This window comes from Ischnura elegans, chromosome 2 (genome assembly GCF_921293095.1).
Source record: "Ischnura elegans chromosome 2, ioIscEleg1.1, whole genome shotgun sequence".
NCBI lineage: Eukaryota > Metazoa > Arthropoda > Insecta > Odonata > Coenagrionidae > Ischnura > Ischnura elegans.
This window is the reverse complement of record NC_060247.1, coordinates 123,752,918-123,772,703: the sequence shown is the minus strand read 5'-3', so window position 1 is coordinate 123,772,703 and position 19,786 is coordinate 123,752,918. Positions and strand designations below refer to the sequence as shown.

At 36.6% G+C, this 19,786-nt stretch overlaps 1 protein-coding gene across 1 annotated transcript in view; it reads right to left on the bottom strand.

Annotated features, from left to right (window-relative positions):
• LOC124154579 (tripeptidyl-peptidase 2) overlaps positions 1-19,008 on the bottom strand; it is a 48,126-nt gene extending 29,118 nt beyond the window's left edge. The window contains exons 1-10 of the mRNA XM_046528399.1: positions 18,529-19,008; positions 18,318-18,446; positions 17,802-17,969; positions 11,573-11,730; positions 8,303-8,466; positions 7,141-7,245; positions 6,184-6,316; positions 4,934-5,064; positions 2,457-2,690; positions 1,437-1,567 (exon numbers count right to left, since the gene is read on the bottom strand). Coding sequence (XP_046384355.1) covers positions 1,437-1,567; positions 2,457-2,690; positions 4,934-5,064; positions 6,184-6,316; positions 7,141-7,245; positions 8,303-8,466; positions 11,573-11,730; positions 17,802-17,969; positions 18,318-18,446; positions 18,529-18,690 — 1,515 coding nt within the window. The 5' untranslated portion in view covers positions 18,691-19,008. The remainder of the gene's footprint in view (positions 1-1,436; positions 1,568-2,456; positions 2,691-4,933; positions 5,065-6,183; positions 6,317-7,140; positions 7,246-8,302; positions 8,467-11,572; positions 11,731-17,801; positions 17,970-18,317; positions 18,447-18,528) is intronic.
• Positions 19,009-19,786: the final 778 nt, after the last annotated feature.

Sequence of the window (19,786 nt, the reverse complement as noted above, 5' to 3'; positions counted from 1 at the left end):
GTTATATGTGCCCCCAGATGCTCAAAAGTTAGATAAGATTTTTAATACAAATATTTAAAAAATTATATTTTAATGTAGCATTTATAATTATATACATATCAATAACTTTTGTATTAAATTTAAGAGCATATTATGTGTAGTAATTGTTGGCATATTGGGTTCAATCCTAAATATAAGAAAACCGATTGCCTGGTACCCCCCCAGAAAAAATCCTGGATCTGCCCTTGCACACCACCACTCTCCAATTTCATGTGATTGCTTAGTTGGTTATCCCCCTCTGCCTATTTTTCTCAATTTGAACTTGGCTAAGCAAAAGAACAGAGATAAACGATGATCACTTGTCAAATATATCATGGTGGGCTGTGAATCATCAGTTCACAACATGGTACCCCTCAAGGTCAGCTACAGCATTTATCAGTGACAGCATCTTGGAATTGTTTTGCAGCAACACAGAGCATACAGAGGGTTTGAACACAATGAACTATTGCAACAGATAATCTTATTTAGCTGACACTACCCTCTAAGTAAAGGAGAGAAGAAAATATTTGTCAGATGATTGATTTGAAATTTATTCTGTAAGTATGCTGTGTTTATTATGCTGTAAATATGCTATTAGAAATTTTTTCCATGAAGTGTTAAAAGCCATTCTCAGCCAACCCCCTTTTCTCCACACATGTGAGTTTGCACCCTAGATTTCCAACCGTCCCAGTTAACCCCGAATACTTCGTTAGCATCCAAAGGTTTTTTAAATTTTGTACAACCCTTTATACACAACCTCACCCAAATGCTGGACCCCCCCCCCCTATTCACACCGTAGAAGAGGAATAGAAGAAGGACACGGGGTCAACTACCCAAGAGAAGAAGATCATCTGGACGAGGATTCCATCTGGACGACCACAAAGCAAAAGAAGACAGTGAAGGCGTGCGTGGTACCCTCACCCACTCCGAAACCTTTCTTTCCTCCCCCCCCCCCCACCCTGCTCCTCTTCCGAGAACCTGAAAAACAACCCTTCTCTCCAACAACCTTCAATTTCCCCTATCCTCCACCTTATCCCCTCCCTTCAAGCACCAAGACATATATAAGGAGGAACTCTTAAGACTTATGTTACACTTTATAATGTTGTTTGTAATGAGGAAACGCATAGTGTCATTATAAAACTCCGTGGAAATATTGCGATTTCTAATTTTACTAATACATATTGAGAACTTCCACCATATCGTGCCTCACATCATGAAAGAATCACAGAAACATTCACACAACATTAAACCATAAACAACAGTATTAAACTAGCACTATTTGTCTAGAAAAATATTGCAAACAATGAATATTTATAAATAAAAAGCACAACCACATTGGGCAAAGAAATACGGAACAAAGAAACTTTAAATCAGCTTCCACAGATTAACAAAAGAGATACAGCTACAAAAGTATATACCTGAAGGAGGCCATGCCCTTGAGCAAAAGGATCGAGATCATCCAAGAACATGGCGGTATTTTCCAAAGCCCTCTTTACACTGTAGGGAGAGTGTGGAAGCCCTCTTGCCTTGATTCCAGAGAGCAGAATAGCTAAAATACAATGTATGATAAACTTGAGAGAAATTCCCACACATGTCAAAAACATAAATTACAGAGGAAAAAAATAAATTATTATTAGGATGAGCAGGAAAGAAAATTTCAGTTATGAAACAAGAAAAGAAAATTTATTTTCTTGACATTTTCAGGATGGGAGTTAGGAAAGAAAAAAAATTGAAATCACAAACTTATTCAAAATATACTCCAATGCATTGACTTGACAGAAATGAATGAGCACAAGGAACAGGCATATGTTCATATTATTCATACAGTAGGTACATAAATTATTGTACTGCATTTACTATAGTGTGCCATCAAGAAAATGAGATGAACAAGTACCCTCGTAATTAAAATAATTCCTGTGAATCTTGTGGATGATACTTAAATTTACATACATAGTTTTTGTAGCATACATTACATTTATATTTTTACATAGTATTTTATTGGAAAGTAAGTTATTTTGAGTTCTAGCATGAAGCAACATTTACTGTTACCCAATGTACAAAGAGTCAATCTTAGGTCAGGATAATGTATAAATTTCAGAACAGGTGGAATATTTTGTGGCCACCTTTGAGTAGACTTAGGAAAAAAAGAATTTTGTAGGAAAAGGGGCATCATTGTTTTCAAAAAAGTCTTTCTTAAAAACAGGTTTCCCAAGGAACATATTTCTAAACAATTTTCATCCCCTCAGATTAGTTATAAATGACTTCCCTTCTATTTACAAAGTATATTTATTATAGAAACCAAAAAATTACAAGTAGTAGAGATTACAAATTAGCTCCAAATGCAATTTTTATTTCACTAAGCATCAATTTTTTGCTAACTGAACAACATCATCTTAGGAACCAATAAAGAAAGGAATAAAAATTAAAAAATAACATACCAACAGCACCACACACATGAGGAGAGGCCATGCTAGTCCCATTCATCAATTGCGAACCACGAAGTGTGAATGCTGGAACAGATGTAATGGCACCACCAGGAGCACAAATAGACACACCAAAAGCACCATCCACTGAAGGCCCTCTGGACGTCCAGGTGTAAGCACCACCAGGTTGTTTTTGTCTCAGAGAATACTCCGCGACCATCATTTCAGGTGAAACATAAGCACCAACACCTGAGACCAGAAATGGATACTTATACTTAAATCACTTCAGATACTTGTACATCAGTTTTTCATTTTTTTATGCAAGAAATCCTTTACACCCACACCAAAACCTCGATTTCAATGCACATTTGATGAGCATTCAATTAAATGCACATCAAAACCTAGATTCGTGATTGCAAGTATTGATGACAAGTATTTTATAGAAACCAATAGTAATTTTGTAATGCTCAACTGCTTCTTACCACTAATGAAACACTTATTTATATTAATTAACACATCTCTTATTTCAATTACTTTTTAAATAAATATTTTAATACATAGATCTAATATATCTTATATACAATAATGCTTTTCAATAATGAGGGCAGATAATAAGAGCCTATCATGGTCATTGGATCTAACAGATGGCTCACATTGTATTATCAGGCATTTTTTCATTCTTCATTCCACATATCATAATTTAGGGGCTTAGGGTACATAATATGAAGATTTCACCATGGTCAGCAAGAAATTTTGCAGCCTTAAAACATCCAAACCCAAAGAAATGCTCAATGTCAGATTGTGTGCAGACTTTTAATATTGTCCAGTCAACCTGAAATACTGGGATGAACACGTTTTGAATACTTAAAAGGAGAAGATCAGGGTATCCAAAGTTACCCATAACACAAATCCTGTTGTCTGTTGCTAACCAAAATTCCTGATCAACAGCAAAATCTGACACCAGACACAATCAGTGAAACATCAGACACAATTTTCATTATTTTGCCACTAAGGTTGCATGCACCCTTGGGATGTTAGGGTGGCCTGACAAATTCAGGTTCGGAGACTTGTTCCTCCTGATTTCATGGGGTAATAGAAATAAAGAGCACACCAAATGAAGCAACACAACTCCCTCTATTGAAATAATTAACATGGATTTAGATTCCCCTTGAACTGTCAACTGAAGACATGCACGAAAAAACTGGACTTCATGCCATTTACTTTTCTAGGGGAGAGTGAGGAAAGCCAGGATTTCAAGAATTTTACACCAAATAATTTTTAGTCCCCCACCTCCATGCAAAATTTCAGATCTATTGCTCAGCTGGAAGTGGTTGGACATTTTTATCCATCACTTCGTGAGCGAATCAGTCACGTAAGGGGTTTCATAAGTTACTGAGAGATTTCCTCATATCGAAAAATAAATGTCCTTACATTATTCCACTGCAGCTGTTATATTAGTGACTCATTTAAGCAAGCTACATGAACTCTCTGATCATCCTGAAACAAAGCAGCACAATAATGAATCCCTTTGCAATGAAGTTGCCATTTCCCTAGTGATGTAGCATTTGTTACAAGGATATTCTACTGAACATGGTTTCAGTTACCTCCATACAAAACTGTCTCACTATGTAGTTACAAAATTTGTCTCCAATTCTTTTCTCTGTAGACTTTGAATTCTGGATAAAAGGCAGAGAAAGCTAAGGGTGCTAAACTGTGCATCGGTTCAAAAAGATAGAAAGAAACAAGCTCAAATTCTATGGCATGAACTTGTCTGTTCCTTCATAAATACTAACGGGTAATTGTTTTAAATTACCCTAAGGTATTAACTATTCCTATTTTTACACATTTATTCTCAACTTGCTTCATCTGTTTCATCGATGAAATCTTGTAATTGATTTCGAATTTACTTTCCACTATCAGATCGGCTTGAAATTTTGCACACCTGCTTGCTTCAGGTGACTCCGATACATTCAATAATCAGAAATTAGAAATTTTATTCCATTGAGCTCTAATTAATTAATTTAATTTCCATGTGGAAAAAGTTTTTATGCTCTCAAAAGATGAAATTAGCAGTAAATTTTTATAGGAGAAATTTCTTTAACAGCTCTGGTGTAGTATATCATTACATGGTTCACCACAAAAAAATAGAAAATAAATTTTAAAAGGATTAAAAAAACACTTTCCAAAAAATCATAAAATGCACTAACATGTAAAAAAAAAAGCTTTTCGTCACTCAGGGAATTTAGCATGGGAGCATCAGAAATGAGTGAAGAAGGGCCTCATAGATGAATGAACATTGATAACTAAACGTAATCAGCATCCATGCTTTATTCTTCAAGCGATGAATAGCTTATTTTTTACTTTTTAGAGCATTTTATTCTAGAGTGTGTTTTTTTATTTAATTTTTCATTTTATTTAAAATTTCATAATCTTTAGTAGTATATCCCTCAAAGAAAAAGGGAAAATGTGATAGAAGATAGTAGAACACTTACCAATTACCGAACTGGTGCTGATGTCAGGGGGGGTGCCAATAGTGCACAATGCTGGACCATGGTTTCCGGCAGATGCCACCCACACAACACCCCACTTATCAATTACTTCATTCATCAATTCACCCACACGCCTACAGAAAAAAAAACTCAATTTAATCTTTAATAAATGTTCAACAAAAGTATTATGGTAAGATATTTAGGTAGCCTAAATCTTATAGTCCTGTGAAACCAAAACTTTTGATCTTGATTCTCACTGTATCCATGTTTTTTAAAACATTTTTTTTTTCAGTTTTAATCATCCCGATTTCTATTTATTTATCGATTGGCTTCCTACCAGTAGACAATCACAAAACACTATTTGAAAAAAATTACTAGCCATGCTTTTTTTGGCAGCCATTTTTTTAAATTTTCTATCATAAAAGACAGTCAATCAAAATCATTCCGTAAAAACCCAGGGAAAATTTGTCAATAATAACTTTTTAACACCATAAATTTTTATGAAGGAAACGGGACTCACAAATGAAATGTTATTTCTGAGCTGAATACTCAAAAATCTACAATCAGTTCAAGTTATAGCACTGAGAATGCACTCCTATTTTCCTAGAGCTTGTCAAACAATACTGTAAGCCTTTTAATGTCGATTTTTGCAGGTCAATTCCTATAAAGGGACTGCATGAAAACAAGTGAAAATTTCACAAAATGCTCCTTATACACATAATAATACCTCAAAAAAATAAGACTGAGACTCCACAACATTTAGAGTACTGGAGCAGTGAATTTCAGTAAGAATGCAACCATTGCACACGCTCCTGCAGTGCAAGTTAGCACTCAAGGGCTTGAGAAAATAATTACAAAAGCAACAAGTTTTATCAATATCATTATAATTAAATTTAGAATGTAATCTTCTTAAATTTAGGCCTGTCTAACATTTATAATAAAATAGAAATATTTTGCATGGCCTGCATTGTAAACGCCATCTGTTGTAATCTCTGTCGTAGTTCACTTACGGTAGTAAGCTGCAGTTCAAAGTAAGGCAGTAAATGTAAGGCAGGCCTAAATTAAAGAAAATACATTAGGTAAATGAAAATACAAAAGTATTGCCAGTAATTTTTATCAAATAGTGTTTTGTGACTGTCTACTGGTAGGGAACCAATGATAAAAAAATCAGGATAATCAAAAACGTTGAGCAACATTGCCTGGGTGATTTGAAATGGACTGACCCATATCAACGTCAAGCTAAAATTTCATACCCAGAGCTAGCCCAGTGAGCATGTTCTCCATAGCTCATGTTGATCAAATCAATAGGCATGTCCTTCTGCATAACCCGGATCATTGCTCGCACCAATGCTGTACCTGTCTCCATCGACCCAAGGCGGTTGTCACCTGAAAGGGATAACATGAAGGAATTGGTTTTCTAAAGCCTCAATCACATAATCATTTTTTCCATCCCTGTCCATCAACTTCTTCAGCCAAATGATGGTGGAAAAATGACCGTTTCATGCAATCATTTTCCACAATAGCTCCACGGATGGAATTCCACCCCTTTATCCAACAATATGCATGTCCCTTTTTCTATTGCTGAAATCATCCCTGGCACCATCTTTTGGCCATTCAGAACCCATGGCTGCTAACAGCAATTGAAACGCCACATTTGGCATTTAATGCAATGACAGAAGTAAATATAGAAAGTGACAGAATAAGCAATACAAATAGGCATGACAAAATGACCTTTTGATTTATAAAATAATTACTCTTTTGGTCCCTGAAAAGTTGGAGCTATCACTCTGAGGGACATAAAAAATGACCGTATGATTCAGGCTTAACTAACCTTTGAAGAGTAGAACATTAGGAATATAATAATAAATAAACAGAATTTTACTGTGATAATTCTACAAGAAAAACATCACCTATACACACAACATTTTTTACCCCAAGCTAAAATTCTTATCACGTCAAACAGGAACTGTAACAAAAACGTCAATCATAATACCTAAAGGCACCGAATTTAAGTGAATCACAATTTTAAGTGGAGTTTTCTTTCAACAATATTCATGGCCATAATAAAGTGAACAAACAATACCTTGAGAGCACGCATAACATTTCCATGCAGTCTATATCACAATCATATAGAAACAAATTGTTTTACTGAGCTCTGAGATTTTGCAATCTGCGATAATTCAGTGCTTATATTGATACTTATTGCTTACCAATGGTAAGAGAGACAATCTGAGCTCCAGGGGCAATTCCATTTTTCTCAGGGGCATCAGGAAAGTAAGCTGCAGCAATGGAAGCAACATGAGTTCCATGACTTGCTGAAAGTAATCAGATGAATAACATTCATAAAATAACTTTTATCCAAAAATTTAAACAAAATTCACAGAAAAAATCATCCATATTGTCGAAACATCACAAGAGATACCCTTGATTTTGCAATTCAGTAGATTAACTCTTCATTTGTCACACCATAAACAGTAGACCCTCCCATTACCATAACTATCAATTTTGGAGGACTGATCCTAATACCATTGTATGTTGAACATGCATAATTTTCAGACAAGGAATCAGTTAAAAATGCATCAGCACGTGTAAATGTTGATGCATTAAAAAAGTGTGCCATTAACAAATAAGGCAAAGAATTGCAAAACGATGAGACACAGGGGGAGTGGAGACAAGATCAGTGAAATGAGAAATTTTAAAACGCCCGCGCAAAATCAGCTGAGATCACATGCCGAATCCACCTCAAGTCAAACCCATCGCAAAGCCAGGGTACACTGTGCAATAAAGAAATTAGCATTGCTGCATCTTCCTTACTTTACCATATCACATCTGAAGAATGGAAGTGGATGGAACTCATTTCAAGGATGACATTCATCCACTACAATGATAATATGCCAAAAAAATTGTGCAGTCAACCTTTATGATTATAGATTTCAATCAAATCTGAACTATAAAAAATGGCCGATGATGTATTTTTAGATTGAATTATTTAAGAGGATTTTGACATGTGCCTTGGCAAATGTGACTATTCCAGATCAATTGTGCCAGCCCCATATTTTTGAACTGCCAGCTACTTATACACAGAGGAAAAGAGTGTTGGCTGAGATAGTAATGGTAAACCCTTCCAACTAAGCCAGCATCAGACAGATTTCTCATGACATTTTTTAGAAGATAAGTCAATAGCTGAACAGCAGATATGATTATTAAGCATTAACCAGAAAATACATGGATTGAGTCTCACTAAAATAAACTATTCCTAGAGATATTAACAACTTTAAGCATTCAATAAAACAAAATGATTAGCAAACAAAATGCGTTAAATTATCCCATGCAATCACCATTGAAATATGAAATTTGAATTATTATACTCACAGCACATTCCAACAATCTCCAATGTATTTCCATCATTGTGGACATTCACACTATAGTGAAGTTGATCCAACTGAGTAAGAGGGGCAAAATCTCGTGTTTGTCTGAATGGCCCCAAGACACGACAGGATGCCAAGTCACCCTTTTCTGATGTGTCAATGCAAACTCTGGAATTTTGAGAATACATGTAAAGATTAAATAAACAATATGATAACTATACAATACACATAACAATAAAGTGAGAATGCAAGCCCAGTGGAGGTATAAATAGGGATAAGAACATAAGGGAAACAATTAATAAAAGAATATTTAAAAGATATAAAAATGTGAACAAGACATTTTCAAAAAAGAAATAGCAGAAAAAGCATAGGAGATATTAAACCAAATTGGAGATATAATGGAAGACTTAATAAAGTAATTGTTTTCTATCATAATTGAAGCAATTTTCGAATATATATGTACCCTATTTTTTAATTTAACTTCATTATAAAAATAATAAAACTTTTATTTAAGGACGAGTCACTCCTTAATTTTTTTCAGTTCTCAATACTCAGTACCTACCAATGATGAACTCTTAATGTTTCAATTAATGGCAAACTTACATGAACAACCACCATAAGTGAATGAGAAAAATTAGGGATGGACAGATCCAGGATTTTTTTGGATCCGAATCGGATACTTGATTTCAGGCGTTGGAACTTCGGATATTCTCGATTCCAAATGTATTTTTAATTGCCTGCTATTAAACGAAGTAATTATTCAAGTTTCTTTTGGGTACACGCGATCAAAGGAATGATATTTAGATTTTCAAACACATCTTAATATTTCAACTGGTTAAAAATCATTTTTATAAGCTTTCAAGTGATTTGACTGTATTCAAATTTTCCTCACGCACGTTTTCCTGAATTTTGTCACTTTCTCATCATATGCTGACTTGTGTTTCACCCGCAAATGCTTCAGTTGTGGTGAGGTGGATTTTGCACTTCCTTGTGATAGTTTCAAGCCACAGTGCACGTAGATGACATACGCTGAGCTCTCCTTACCTCAATAAAGCGTTTTTGTCTAGTTGCAATTGCAATTACGTTTCTAGTCAGTCTCTTCTTGTTTGAGGGGGCTAATGTTACGCTTGTTCCTTGAAAATTGTGATGTTTGGGCAATGTTGAATATTGGTTTAGTCTAGTTGTAACTAAAAACTTAGTGGCTATCAATTAGAGCTGAAAAAACTAAAATATCACCTGATATGCATTGTGTTAGGTCTCATTCTTTTTTAAATCTCGTGCATGTCATCCAATTGCCGAAGCTAACGAGTCATCTTTGGGCCCAGAAAGTCACTCATACAGCATTTGCCCTCCAGAAACGGAGAAGTAAAGCGAGTAGACCGAAAAAGGTCAGTAAGTGAGACAGGGTAGGGATGAAACACACTTCGACTGCTCTCATGTAACTCGATATTTTCCTTGATTTGATTCACTTGATATGATTTATGGTCTGTGTGGTCTCAGAAACGAAAAAAACATCATAGGCACAGGCTGATAATGGGCCGAGGGTGGTTTTCTGAAATCTGCGACGCAGTTACTTTTGATGTGGTTATTATCCTACGACACTGAGATTCCCCAATGATTGTTCAATCCCTTGGGAAGAGTCACACTATGAGCCTATCGTATTTTGCCTTTAAAAAATTTTCCATGGCTAAAATTCTGCTGCATAACCCCTACGAGAGATTTTAAACAAAATGGTGCATGAGTAGGACAAGCATCGTAGTGCGACGATGTATGCAGAGAGAGGATCTGAACTCTTTCTACTCTCTATTTTGGGATGCTGCATTAAAGCATTCATACAAAATCTCGGATCCAGATCCAATGTCATCAGCAAATTTGGATCCGAAGGATCAGGTGAAGGGCAATATCCGCGGATACTTGGATACGAGGTATCTGATCTAACCATCCCAAAAAATAATTTCACTAGAGATGTAAATAAACAGGAAACCTCTGTAAAAAAAACTTTTATTGCCATAAAAAACTGTCTTGATGTCACAAGTCTTATAACCTGGACACTAACACTGCGCAACATACCGGTAGAACAATGCCACGGATAAACTGAGAGGCCATGGCTTAGCCCACGCGGGTGCTGCTGTGCACACACCTAAGCAGGCACGGCCACGGAAATGTTACGTTATGTTGGTGAGAGCGGCAAAACGAATAACCCTGAAATGCGCGACTTAATGAGCATTTATCAAAAGCAAAAAAATTGGACGCAATGCGATCAGAAAGTAATATATTCATGTATTTTCTTAAATTTTTTTCACTGCCGGTCACGCCAAATCAAATAATTGCAAAAATGAATTGCTATCAGAGTAATTATAAGGATCACCAATTTTTAGAGCTACAATGAGTCGAAATATATTTAAAATTTTCACACAGAGATTGTTATCTCACGTTTACTAAAAAAACACGTAGTGAGTGCAAAAGTAAAGTCGAGCTCTAGCCAACGTTAATAAAAAAATATTTTAACTGTTTCATGTTTGAAAAGCCCAGTTTTGTCGAAGCAACCCATAAGAAAATTGAAACTAAGTTGGCGTAAACCATTGTTACCTGCAACTAAACTCAAAGTTCGGGCTTGTTCTCAGGCTGTGGTACAGTGCACACAACTGACTGCTAGTCACATAATATGCTATGTAGTCCACCTTCTTGTCTTCTAGTCTTGCGAGGTAAAGTCCACAAATTTCCACAGAGGGGAATGATGCCTAGGTAGCTCAACCGGCTAAAGCACTCGACCAGAATTCGAATCCTAGTCAACGCAAATGAGTTTTTTCCTAGTGGAAGTTTTGTACAATTTGCACATAGCGGGTGACTCAGTTGAGTTTTCACATTGTGGCTAGTACCGGTCTACTTAAATTAATACATTAATAGTGACTGAAAAAGATTCATTACTTAGGTTGAGCAGCGCCAAAACTATAACTCCCAGATTAATAATCTATTCCATTGCATGCCCCTTATATAATACATGACTTCTTCAAGGCTATACATAAATAACCATGAAAAGAATTAACCTACACTTAATATTCAAAAACTGATCCTTGGCTACCTATGACTGATAGTTCTTGTGGCAATGTTATGAGGATTAACATAGCACTCAATCAATGCTGAAGTAATCTATAATCCACACCTGTTCATTCCAACAACTTTTAACATGATTCTATCCTAGACAAAAAAATCATTTAAATAACCAATTATACATATTTTTATCATAAAAACATCATTCATTGTTAATAATTACCTCCACATTTCGCCATCATGGAAGACCACACAATCATATGCGGGACCAACATCACAATATTTCTTCTCAAGATTGTTCAGAACTTCTATTTGAGCTTCGAGGTCTTCTTTCTTCAATTTATCTCTCCCAGTTGGCTGAGGGTTCTTAGATTCAAATTCCTATAGAAACAATAAATTTATCCTTTTATTACATACATATATGCATGATTATTAAGCAGGGATATAATCATTGAATCAATACTATCAGATAAGAGAAGGATTAAACAATAATCAATAGAGCTAGAAGGGAAAAAGTATGAATAAACTTCTCTCGGGTCTGCGTGCACGTAAGAAAATCTAAGGCAGCCCATGTTTCAGGTTCCGTCTCGCTACTCATTCTCAAGTCTACTGATTAAAAATTTGAAGTGAACATTGACGCTCAGCATCTGAGGGGGTGGGATTAGTAAAGTCTTGATTGTTGCGGCGGAGGACCGTGGGCCTGCAAAGACTTAGCTCTAGTGATCATAAGTCTTTTCATAGTTCGATTCCAAGAGCTGCTGATTGAATAACCAGTATCTCTGTTGACATTTATCTTATAGAGTCATTTCTCTTGAGCTTCTTTCGTTAATCAATCCCAAAATTGATTGGATAGCCATAAAACTGTAGAGTGATCCAACCTTAATTTATGGTCTTCACTCAGGCTATACTCGACCATAGCTGATTTTTCCGGTAGATCAAGTCGGAAATCCCTTTGTCTTTGTTCTTTGAATCGAGTAGAGATAGTCCGCCCAGTCTTTTGGTCACACAGATGAACAGGGAGCAGTGACATGACACAACACAGATGAAAATACAAAACAAAGCATAGTGATTACCCCTGCATGGTATTTGAGCACCCCCCTCCAAGAGAAGTATTAAACGGAATCAGTGCAATGCCTGTAGGTTCATGGTATTTAATAGCCCTACTCAAAGACCACTCCTTCAAAGCAATTTTCCCTCTTTTCAGTGCATGAAATGTTGAAATAAATTACGAATTCGAAAATTTCCAGTGAATCAGTGAAAATATTTCAACAAACTCTGTAGTATTTCCTGTACTTCCTTTTTTTCCTTAAAAAAAGTTCCTGTTTTTTGTGAGTAAAATCAAGTTGCCCAGCTTTGAGCGCTTGGTGTTCTCGTAATTTTTATTCTAAAAACTTGGAATTTGAATAAATGAAAACCAGATCTATTACTAATAGTTTTTAGAACACAAATTCATGGAAAATTGACAGATTCGTTTTAAACAACCCAAATCTCTGCTAACTTTGAAACCAATGGATCAATTAAAAATAACTGTTATTATAACGGATTCTGTACCTGATGATGTCGCCTCTGCGACGAAACCGGTCGTATTAATTAAATCGTGTGGAAAAGTACAATAACGTTTTATTATTAATTGAAAATTGAGCCTGAAATAATTTAAGTACATGCACGAGGACTTCTGGAAAGTCTCCAGTGTTGTTGCTCTACCAGGATTCATTGTTGACGATAAAATTCAACACACATTCTGTGAAACAACTAAACTACTGAAAATTCTTGCGACAATTCTGATGACAACTAGTGAAGCAGAGAGGATTTTATCAACCCTTAAATGTGTTAAAAGATTCTAACGTAGCCGGATGAACGAGGACAAGCTCACTGCTTAGGCGATGCTGTCAATTGAAAAAAAAGTTCCAGGATGGTATCGAAAGTTTCAATGACAAGGTGATAGACAAGTCCACTCGGAAGAAGGAAAGGAGAATGAATTTCACATACCGTCACTTGAAAAGGCGTGGTTAGAATAATTGTTTTCATTAGCATGCTTATATTATTTCCGTTTATGCAGTTTTAAGGGTAGGATGTACCAGTGGTATATCTTGCATTCTATGTAAATTCTATTACGATAAAATATTATACTCATGGATTAGAATTAACATAACATAAATAAATCATCCTGTCAGGGGCACAGCTAGGAATAAAGGCTGGGGGGGTTGGGTGCTACTAATACCGGTGTGTGTGGAGGTATGGAATACCCACCAGGATAAGGGGTAGGTGCGAGATTAATAAACTGCGGAATTTTAAGATAAATGGTTCAAAATGGTGAGTTTTACTGCTTTCTGGGGGATATTTTATTAATCCTTACATTATTCTATTAGTAATATCAATCCAATTGAGTAAAATGGATTAAATTTAAAAGTTTCTCTGAGCTCTGGGGCGGGTTTTAACCCCCAAAATTCCCCCTCGCTGCTCCACTGCATCCTGTATCTGCTCTAATGCACACCCTGGATAAATTGCCACCAGCTGCCACTGGGCTCTTGTACGCTCAATTCTAGTAAACCCAAACCCATTAATATTCGTTTAATGAAAAGCTAATTTTTTATATGTTAGAGCACTCGCTTATTGCATTCATACACCAGTGGGCTTCATTATAAACACTATAGCAATTAATTTTGAGTTATCTATTATGAGTTGAGTGTTGATGTGATAATTGGTGGGAGAGGAACAAAGGGGCAAGTGATGGTGGACGGAGATTGTTGTGGATGGCGAAGGGGAGTATGGTTGAAAAAGTTGTGGGCGTGCGGGTACGTCTTCGCTGCCGAGAGTTTTGCCGTGGAAGCTTTTAAAAGTGCTTTAACTTTGTGTCAGTGACGTTTGTATTTTAAGGCGTGATAATAAAAATGTTACATTTAGGTGCCGCAACGTGTAGGGCACGACTTCTCGAGAGGATCGAGACCACAGGACACCTGAAAAACGAGTCGCCTAGTAGAAAGCGGAAATTTAAAATGGCAAGAGAGAAAAATTTTACAAGCTCAAAAAGACGGATTTACAAAGTTTGATGAGGGATCGGGGATCAACGACTCAAGGGGCGAAACTTGAGCGGCAGGAGCGTTTAAAACCGCTTTTGATAAAAGAAGGGATAGATATAGAAACCCTTGAGTTTTAGATGGAGATGGAGGAGCAGGGATACAGTGACCTACAGGTGCTACCAAGACAGCTGATGGAAAAACAGAAGAGGCGAGGCGACAGTCAGTTGAAGGAAGAACAGGAGAGGCAAGATAGTCAGTTGAAGGCAGAACTGGAGAGGCGAGATAGCAAACAAGAAGAAAGAGACAAAAAGTTAGAGGAGATGATAAAGAATATCAACAAAGGGCTAACGTCGTTCCAGCGAGAATATGGTGGGAGAATCACCGAGCAAGAGAAGAAAATGGAGGAAATACGCGACCGTATGGAAGAAATAATCGCTGAAGAAGGGGCAAAGTTTGGCGAGGCTGGCGAGAAATTCGAAGTTGGATTCAAGCTAAGCGAACCTGTAGGCCGGGATTGAAGAGATTAAAGATTAGATAGAACAGTGAAGAGGATGGTGACGAAATTCAATCAGCAGTCCACCAGCAAAGTCACCGATCTGGACGAGGGTGTAATAATGGAAATTACAAGGCGTATTTATGGAGGATTGCACTCGGCTAACTCTAGCACCAACAGCAGTAGGTGCAGTGCAAATGAAGACACCAACATTCCATGGAAGACACAACGCCAGACCCATGAGATACCTACAGGAGCTGAGAGAGTACTGGTGGGAAATGTACCGCTTGACAGAAGATGACGCACTATGTGTGGTGAGACAAGGAATGATCAGGAAGGCTGGAGAATGGTTTGCCACAACGCAGCATTTGTATGAAAACTTAGCAACATTCCGGACGATGTTCCAGGAGCAGTACTGCAGGGAAGAGCGAGAGATGGAAGTAAGTAGAGCCCTCGACACGGGAAAATACCCAGATGATGACAGGCAAACACTGGTCGAATACGCTACCAGCACAGCATAAGAGTTGAGGCCACTGATAGACGACAAAAGCTTGGTATGCCTCCTTAGGATAGGCTGAGTGCCGTGGAACTACAAATAGTAGAGTTACAGTGAGGGATAGCTTATTCATTTACACTGGAAAGGATAAACAGAGAGGCGGTATGATTACATTGTAAAGAGGGACCTATGTAATTGATGTTTGTATACCTGGTGAAAATGAGAATAGTGAGATGGGAGCTACGTGTAGAAGAATGAAGTGATATTGTGAACAAGTGGGGCGTTTATTGAGTGAATTTTGCACACCAAGTGGTATGAATGTGATATTAGAATGAATGAGTCAAGTGAATGGAGGAGAGTGATAAATGAAAGGGGGCAGTATAAAGTGAAATGAGCTTAGGATGGAAATGTGTTAATTTATTTTCATAATTAATGTTCCAAATGTGTTCTGCAGAAGAGTTTAGTGTGCAAAATTTTACTAATTATTTTTAAATTTCCAATTTAATAGTGTTGTACTAGTCTCTAATCATTGATTCAAGATGGATAATAAGGGAAGGTCAAAGTCTAAGGCTTGGGGCTTCGATTGTAAAATGTAGATTCGGAAATGGTAACCAAATTGTTTATAGTTGCTTTGTCTAAAAAAAAAAGTTGAGTTTTGATGGCTTTTAAAAGAAAATGTTTTCAGTCCCTTCCAACATTTCTTTAAATGGGGCTAATGTAACAATTAATTTTGAGTTATATGTGAGTTGAGTGTTGATGTGGCAATTGGTGGGGCAAGAGGAGGCAAAAAGAGGAACAATGAGGCAAGTGATGGTGGACCAGTGGTGCCGACTCCATGGGGCCTGAGGGGGCCCGAGTCCCCAAATAATTTCATTATGGGTGTGAGGAAAAAATGTGTCAGGCTTGTTGACTTTCCCCGGAGTGTCCAGATATCAAGATTCGAGTTATCAAGGTTCTAATATTGATCATACGACTCTTTTAAAATGCTTATAAAACTTAAAACTCACTACTTATAAAATTTCCCGGGCAAGATCCCCGGTTTGGCCCCCCCCAATATTTTTAGTAAGTCAGCATCCCTGTGATGGACGGAGATTGTTGTGGATGGCGAAGGGGAGTATGGTTGGAAAAGTTGTGGCGTGCAGGTGTGTCTTCGCTGCCAAGATTTTTGCCGTGGAAGCTTTTAAAAGTGTTTTAATTTTGTGTCAGTGACGTTTGTGTTAAAGGGTATGATAATAAAAGCGTTACAACATGTTTCCTGCTTTTCCAAGCCACAGACAGATTTAGAGAGAAAAAGCAAAGACTCTGTTCCACCCTTCCATGAATCGCTATTGGATGATCAGTTATCAAAGGATAAAATCTAAGGCACAATTGACCAAACTTTCAGATAAAGTTGGTCAAATAGCTTATCTGCAGGGAAGTTACTGGGTTTCCCTACTACAAATAAAGGCAACTATCATTACCCCTGAGGTGATTATTAATAATGCAATAAACACTAACAGTACCTGACCCATTTCACAAATTGTACATCAACGACTTGCCATAAAATATGAGAGAAAAATCATCATTCTTGACATGATTCAATTATTCAGATGAATTTTCAACAAAAAAAAAATTTCATCTATTTAAAGGTTTGACTGTTGATGCATTACAGTCACTACGGTAACTCAGTCCAAAATATATATTTATTTTTCTTACCATTGATGCAATATGCACATATTTATTTCCTTTAACATTGCAAAGATCTTTCCAATGCAAGTATGAGCCATCGCATAAGTTGAAAGATAATATATTCAAGTATCATTTCACCCCAATGATCTTGCCATAGTGGTATTCATCACATATTTTGTATTCCCATTCATGTAATTGAAGTTGAGAAACAGCACAAACTGCAAAAACACCTCAAAGGCATCACTATTGTTGGGCATTAAAATGATGGTTCGCAGTAGATATACCTATTATCTAGATGGCATGACAAATATTATATTCATAAAAAAATTATAACTATACAACCGCAAGGTACAGATAATACTAATTCATGAGATTCTGCTGTCCATTGACGACTGAGATGTGGAGTTTTCCACTCTACTAAAGGCTATAAATTATTTTTATAACTAAAGGTGATATAACATATACAAGTCAATATGAAATTAAAATCCTGACATTTTTTATCTTAAACAAAAATCGTTAGCATACGAAAATGGAAATTTTCAAATTATGATAACATCAACAATGCCCATTTACCATTTCCATAGGGAGTTTCCCACGTCATATCAGGTTTCTTTTTTGCATAACTACATGAGGTCTCAAAAATTGAACCCATTAAGTAATAACAAAATAAAATAAATGAAGGTGGGAATCAATGGTAAATGGCCATACGTACTGAGCGCATTGATTGTCAAGACATCAGCCACTCTTCACAGACCCAAGGAACAGAGCTACTTACTTGAAGTTTTCTAGTAGCTTCTGCCAATGCCAACTTGTGCTGTGGATCCCAAAGCTCTTCCTTTCTCCGTTTCTCGACCCTTTCTTTCAGTTTGCTGGGATACAATTCAAAAGCATTCTTAATACCGATGTGATAAACCCCGGAGGGATTTTTCCAAGTACTTGGAACCTATTAGCATTGAAGAATAACGACAACACATTACAAACCAAAGTAATGACGTTAATAAGACAAGAGCATTTGATTTGCATACAGGTTTCTAGGTACTAATCCTTATTTTACCGTTCTTCAAAACTAAAGTGTGTGACCTGGGGTACCAATTTCTACAGTACACGTTCATAATGCAATGTACAAAAAAATTTTAGCAATCATCAGATTAGCACCACCGAGCATGACTCAGATTGGCATAAAAATAAAACGAAATAATGAACATTCGAGCAATACAGAACAGAACATAATCTGGAATAAATAATGATATTGATATTATTCTGCCAAATACGAAAATAAAATAAAAAGTACCGTGAGTTTTCTTCCAGATAACCCAACAATTACTCCATTCTTCGCTTCAACGATAGTGGAGGTGTCCACATCTCCGGCTCCACTGCAGTCTATCCGATCAATTACTTTTGGTTTTCCATCACTTGTAACCTAATTAGATCGAAAATATGCGATTTAAAAAATTACGGTAGAGAAAATATCCCACAAGACTCATGATTTGCATGGTCATTACCTGCAATCCCGGTACTCCTGGATCTACACCCGAATCAAATATTGCTATGGTAATTCCTCTTCCGTCATATTCAGGATATTTAGTTAAAAAAGAGGTAACTCCAGTTTCTCTCTTTGGTAACAGACCCCAAACGGGAAATTCTTTGTCTACAACCGATGCCATAATGACAAAGGAATTTCTACCTACATGAAATAGGTGCCTCACAGTGGCACTTGCGCATTTCGAGCTTTACGAGCTCTTTAAATTGACGCAGATCCCGCAGACTGTTCTAGTGGCACCATTTACAATCTATCAAACTGGGAGAAATTTTGAAAAAATCTTTCAGACTTTGATAAAAAATTATGAAACAGAGCTGAATCAGAGCAATTATTTTCTGTTATTGTAAGATGGGAAAGTCTCTACTGAACACCGGAAGGTACTGAAACGGGAGCTTATGCGGGAAAAGCCGAACCGAATATGATCGCCGACTCAAATGATGAGTAATTTGTAAGTGGAAGGAATATTAATTTTTACTATAAGTATTCATTTTATTGTTTTTAATTTGTTTAAGCTGATGGTAATAAACAGTTATGGAATTTTCTCCATTGTTGTCATTTCCCGCATCATAAATTGTAAAACCATCGCATCCTTAATGCCATGTTATATAACCTATATAAATAACTGTAAATAACTAACTCATCGAAAGAGTTAATTGCGTAAATATGATAGGCCATATGATCTACCGTCAACGATGAGACCAAAAAATTAAGTAATGCAGTCCGATTGACATCACGAAGAAAATTGCATTGAAACCTTCAGTTAACCGAACATTTTTTTTTATTACAGCACGCTTGTTTATGTTTCTCTATAGTTAGGTTCCAATTTTTGTGGTTACAAGCATTTTGACCACTTCATCGACCCAAAACGAAGCTGTGTGATCGTAGGCCAACAATGGACATTCGCTGACTGAAAGAGCATGTACGATGATGTACGATCTGTAGACTTTTCTCAGTTTGTTTCAAGAAAAGATGATTTCAAAGGCTCGCGATAGTTTTTGTGAAATAGACAATGTATCTATGAAAGCGGAGTACGTTGGCTTCACAATATTTCAGGTCCATATTACCCCAATGGTGAGGTTAATTAATTAATTATTCTCCATTGCCTTTTTAATCTTTTCTGATCTTTTCCGTATACGACCGCATTCGAAAGGTCGACCAAGACTGACGTCACGCTGTTTACACAGTTTATAATTAAACCTGAGGACGTGATTTTGCTTGAG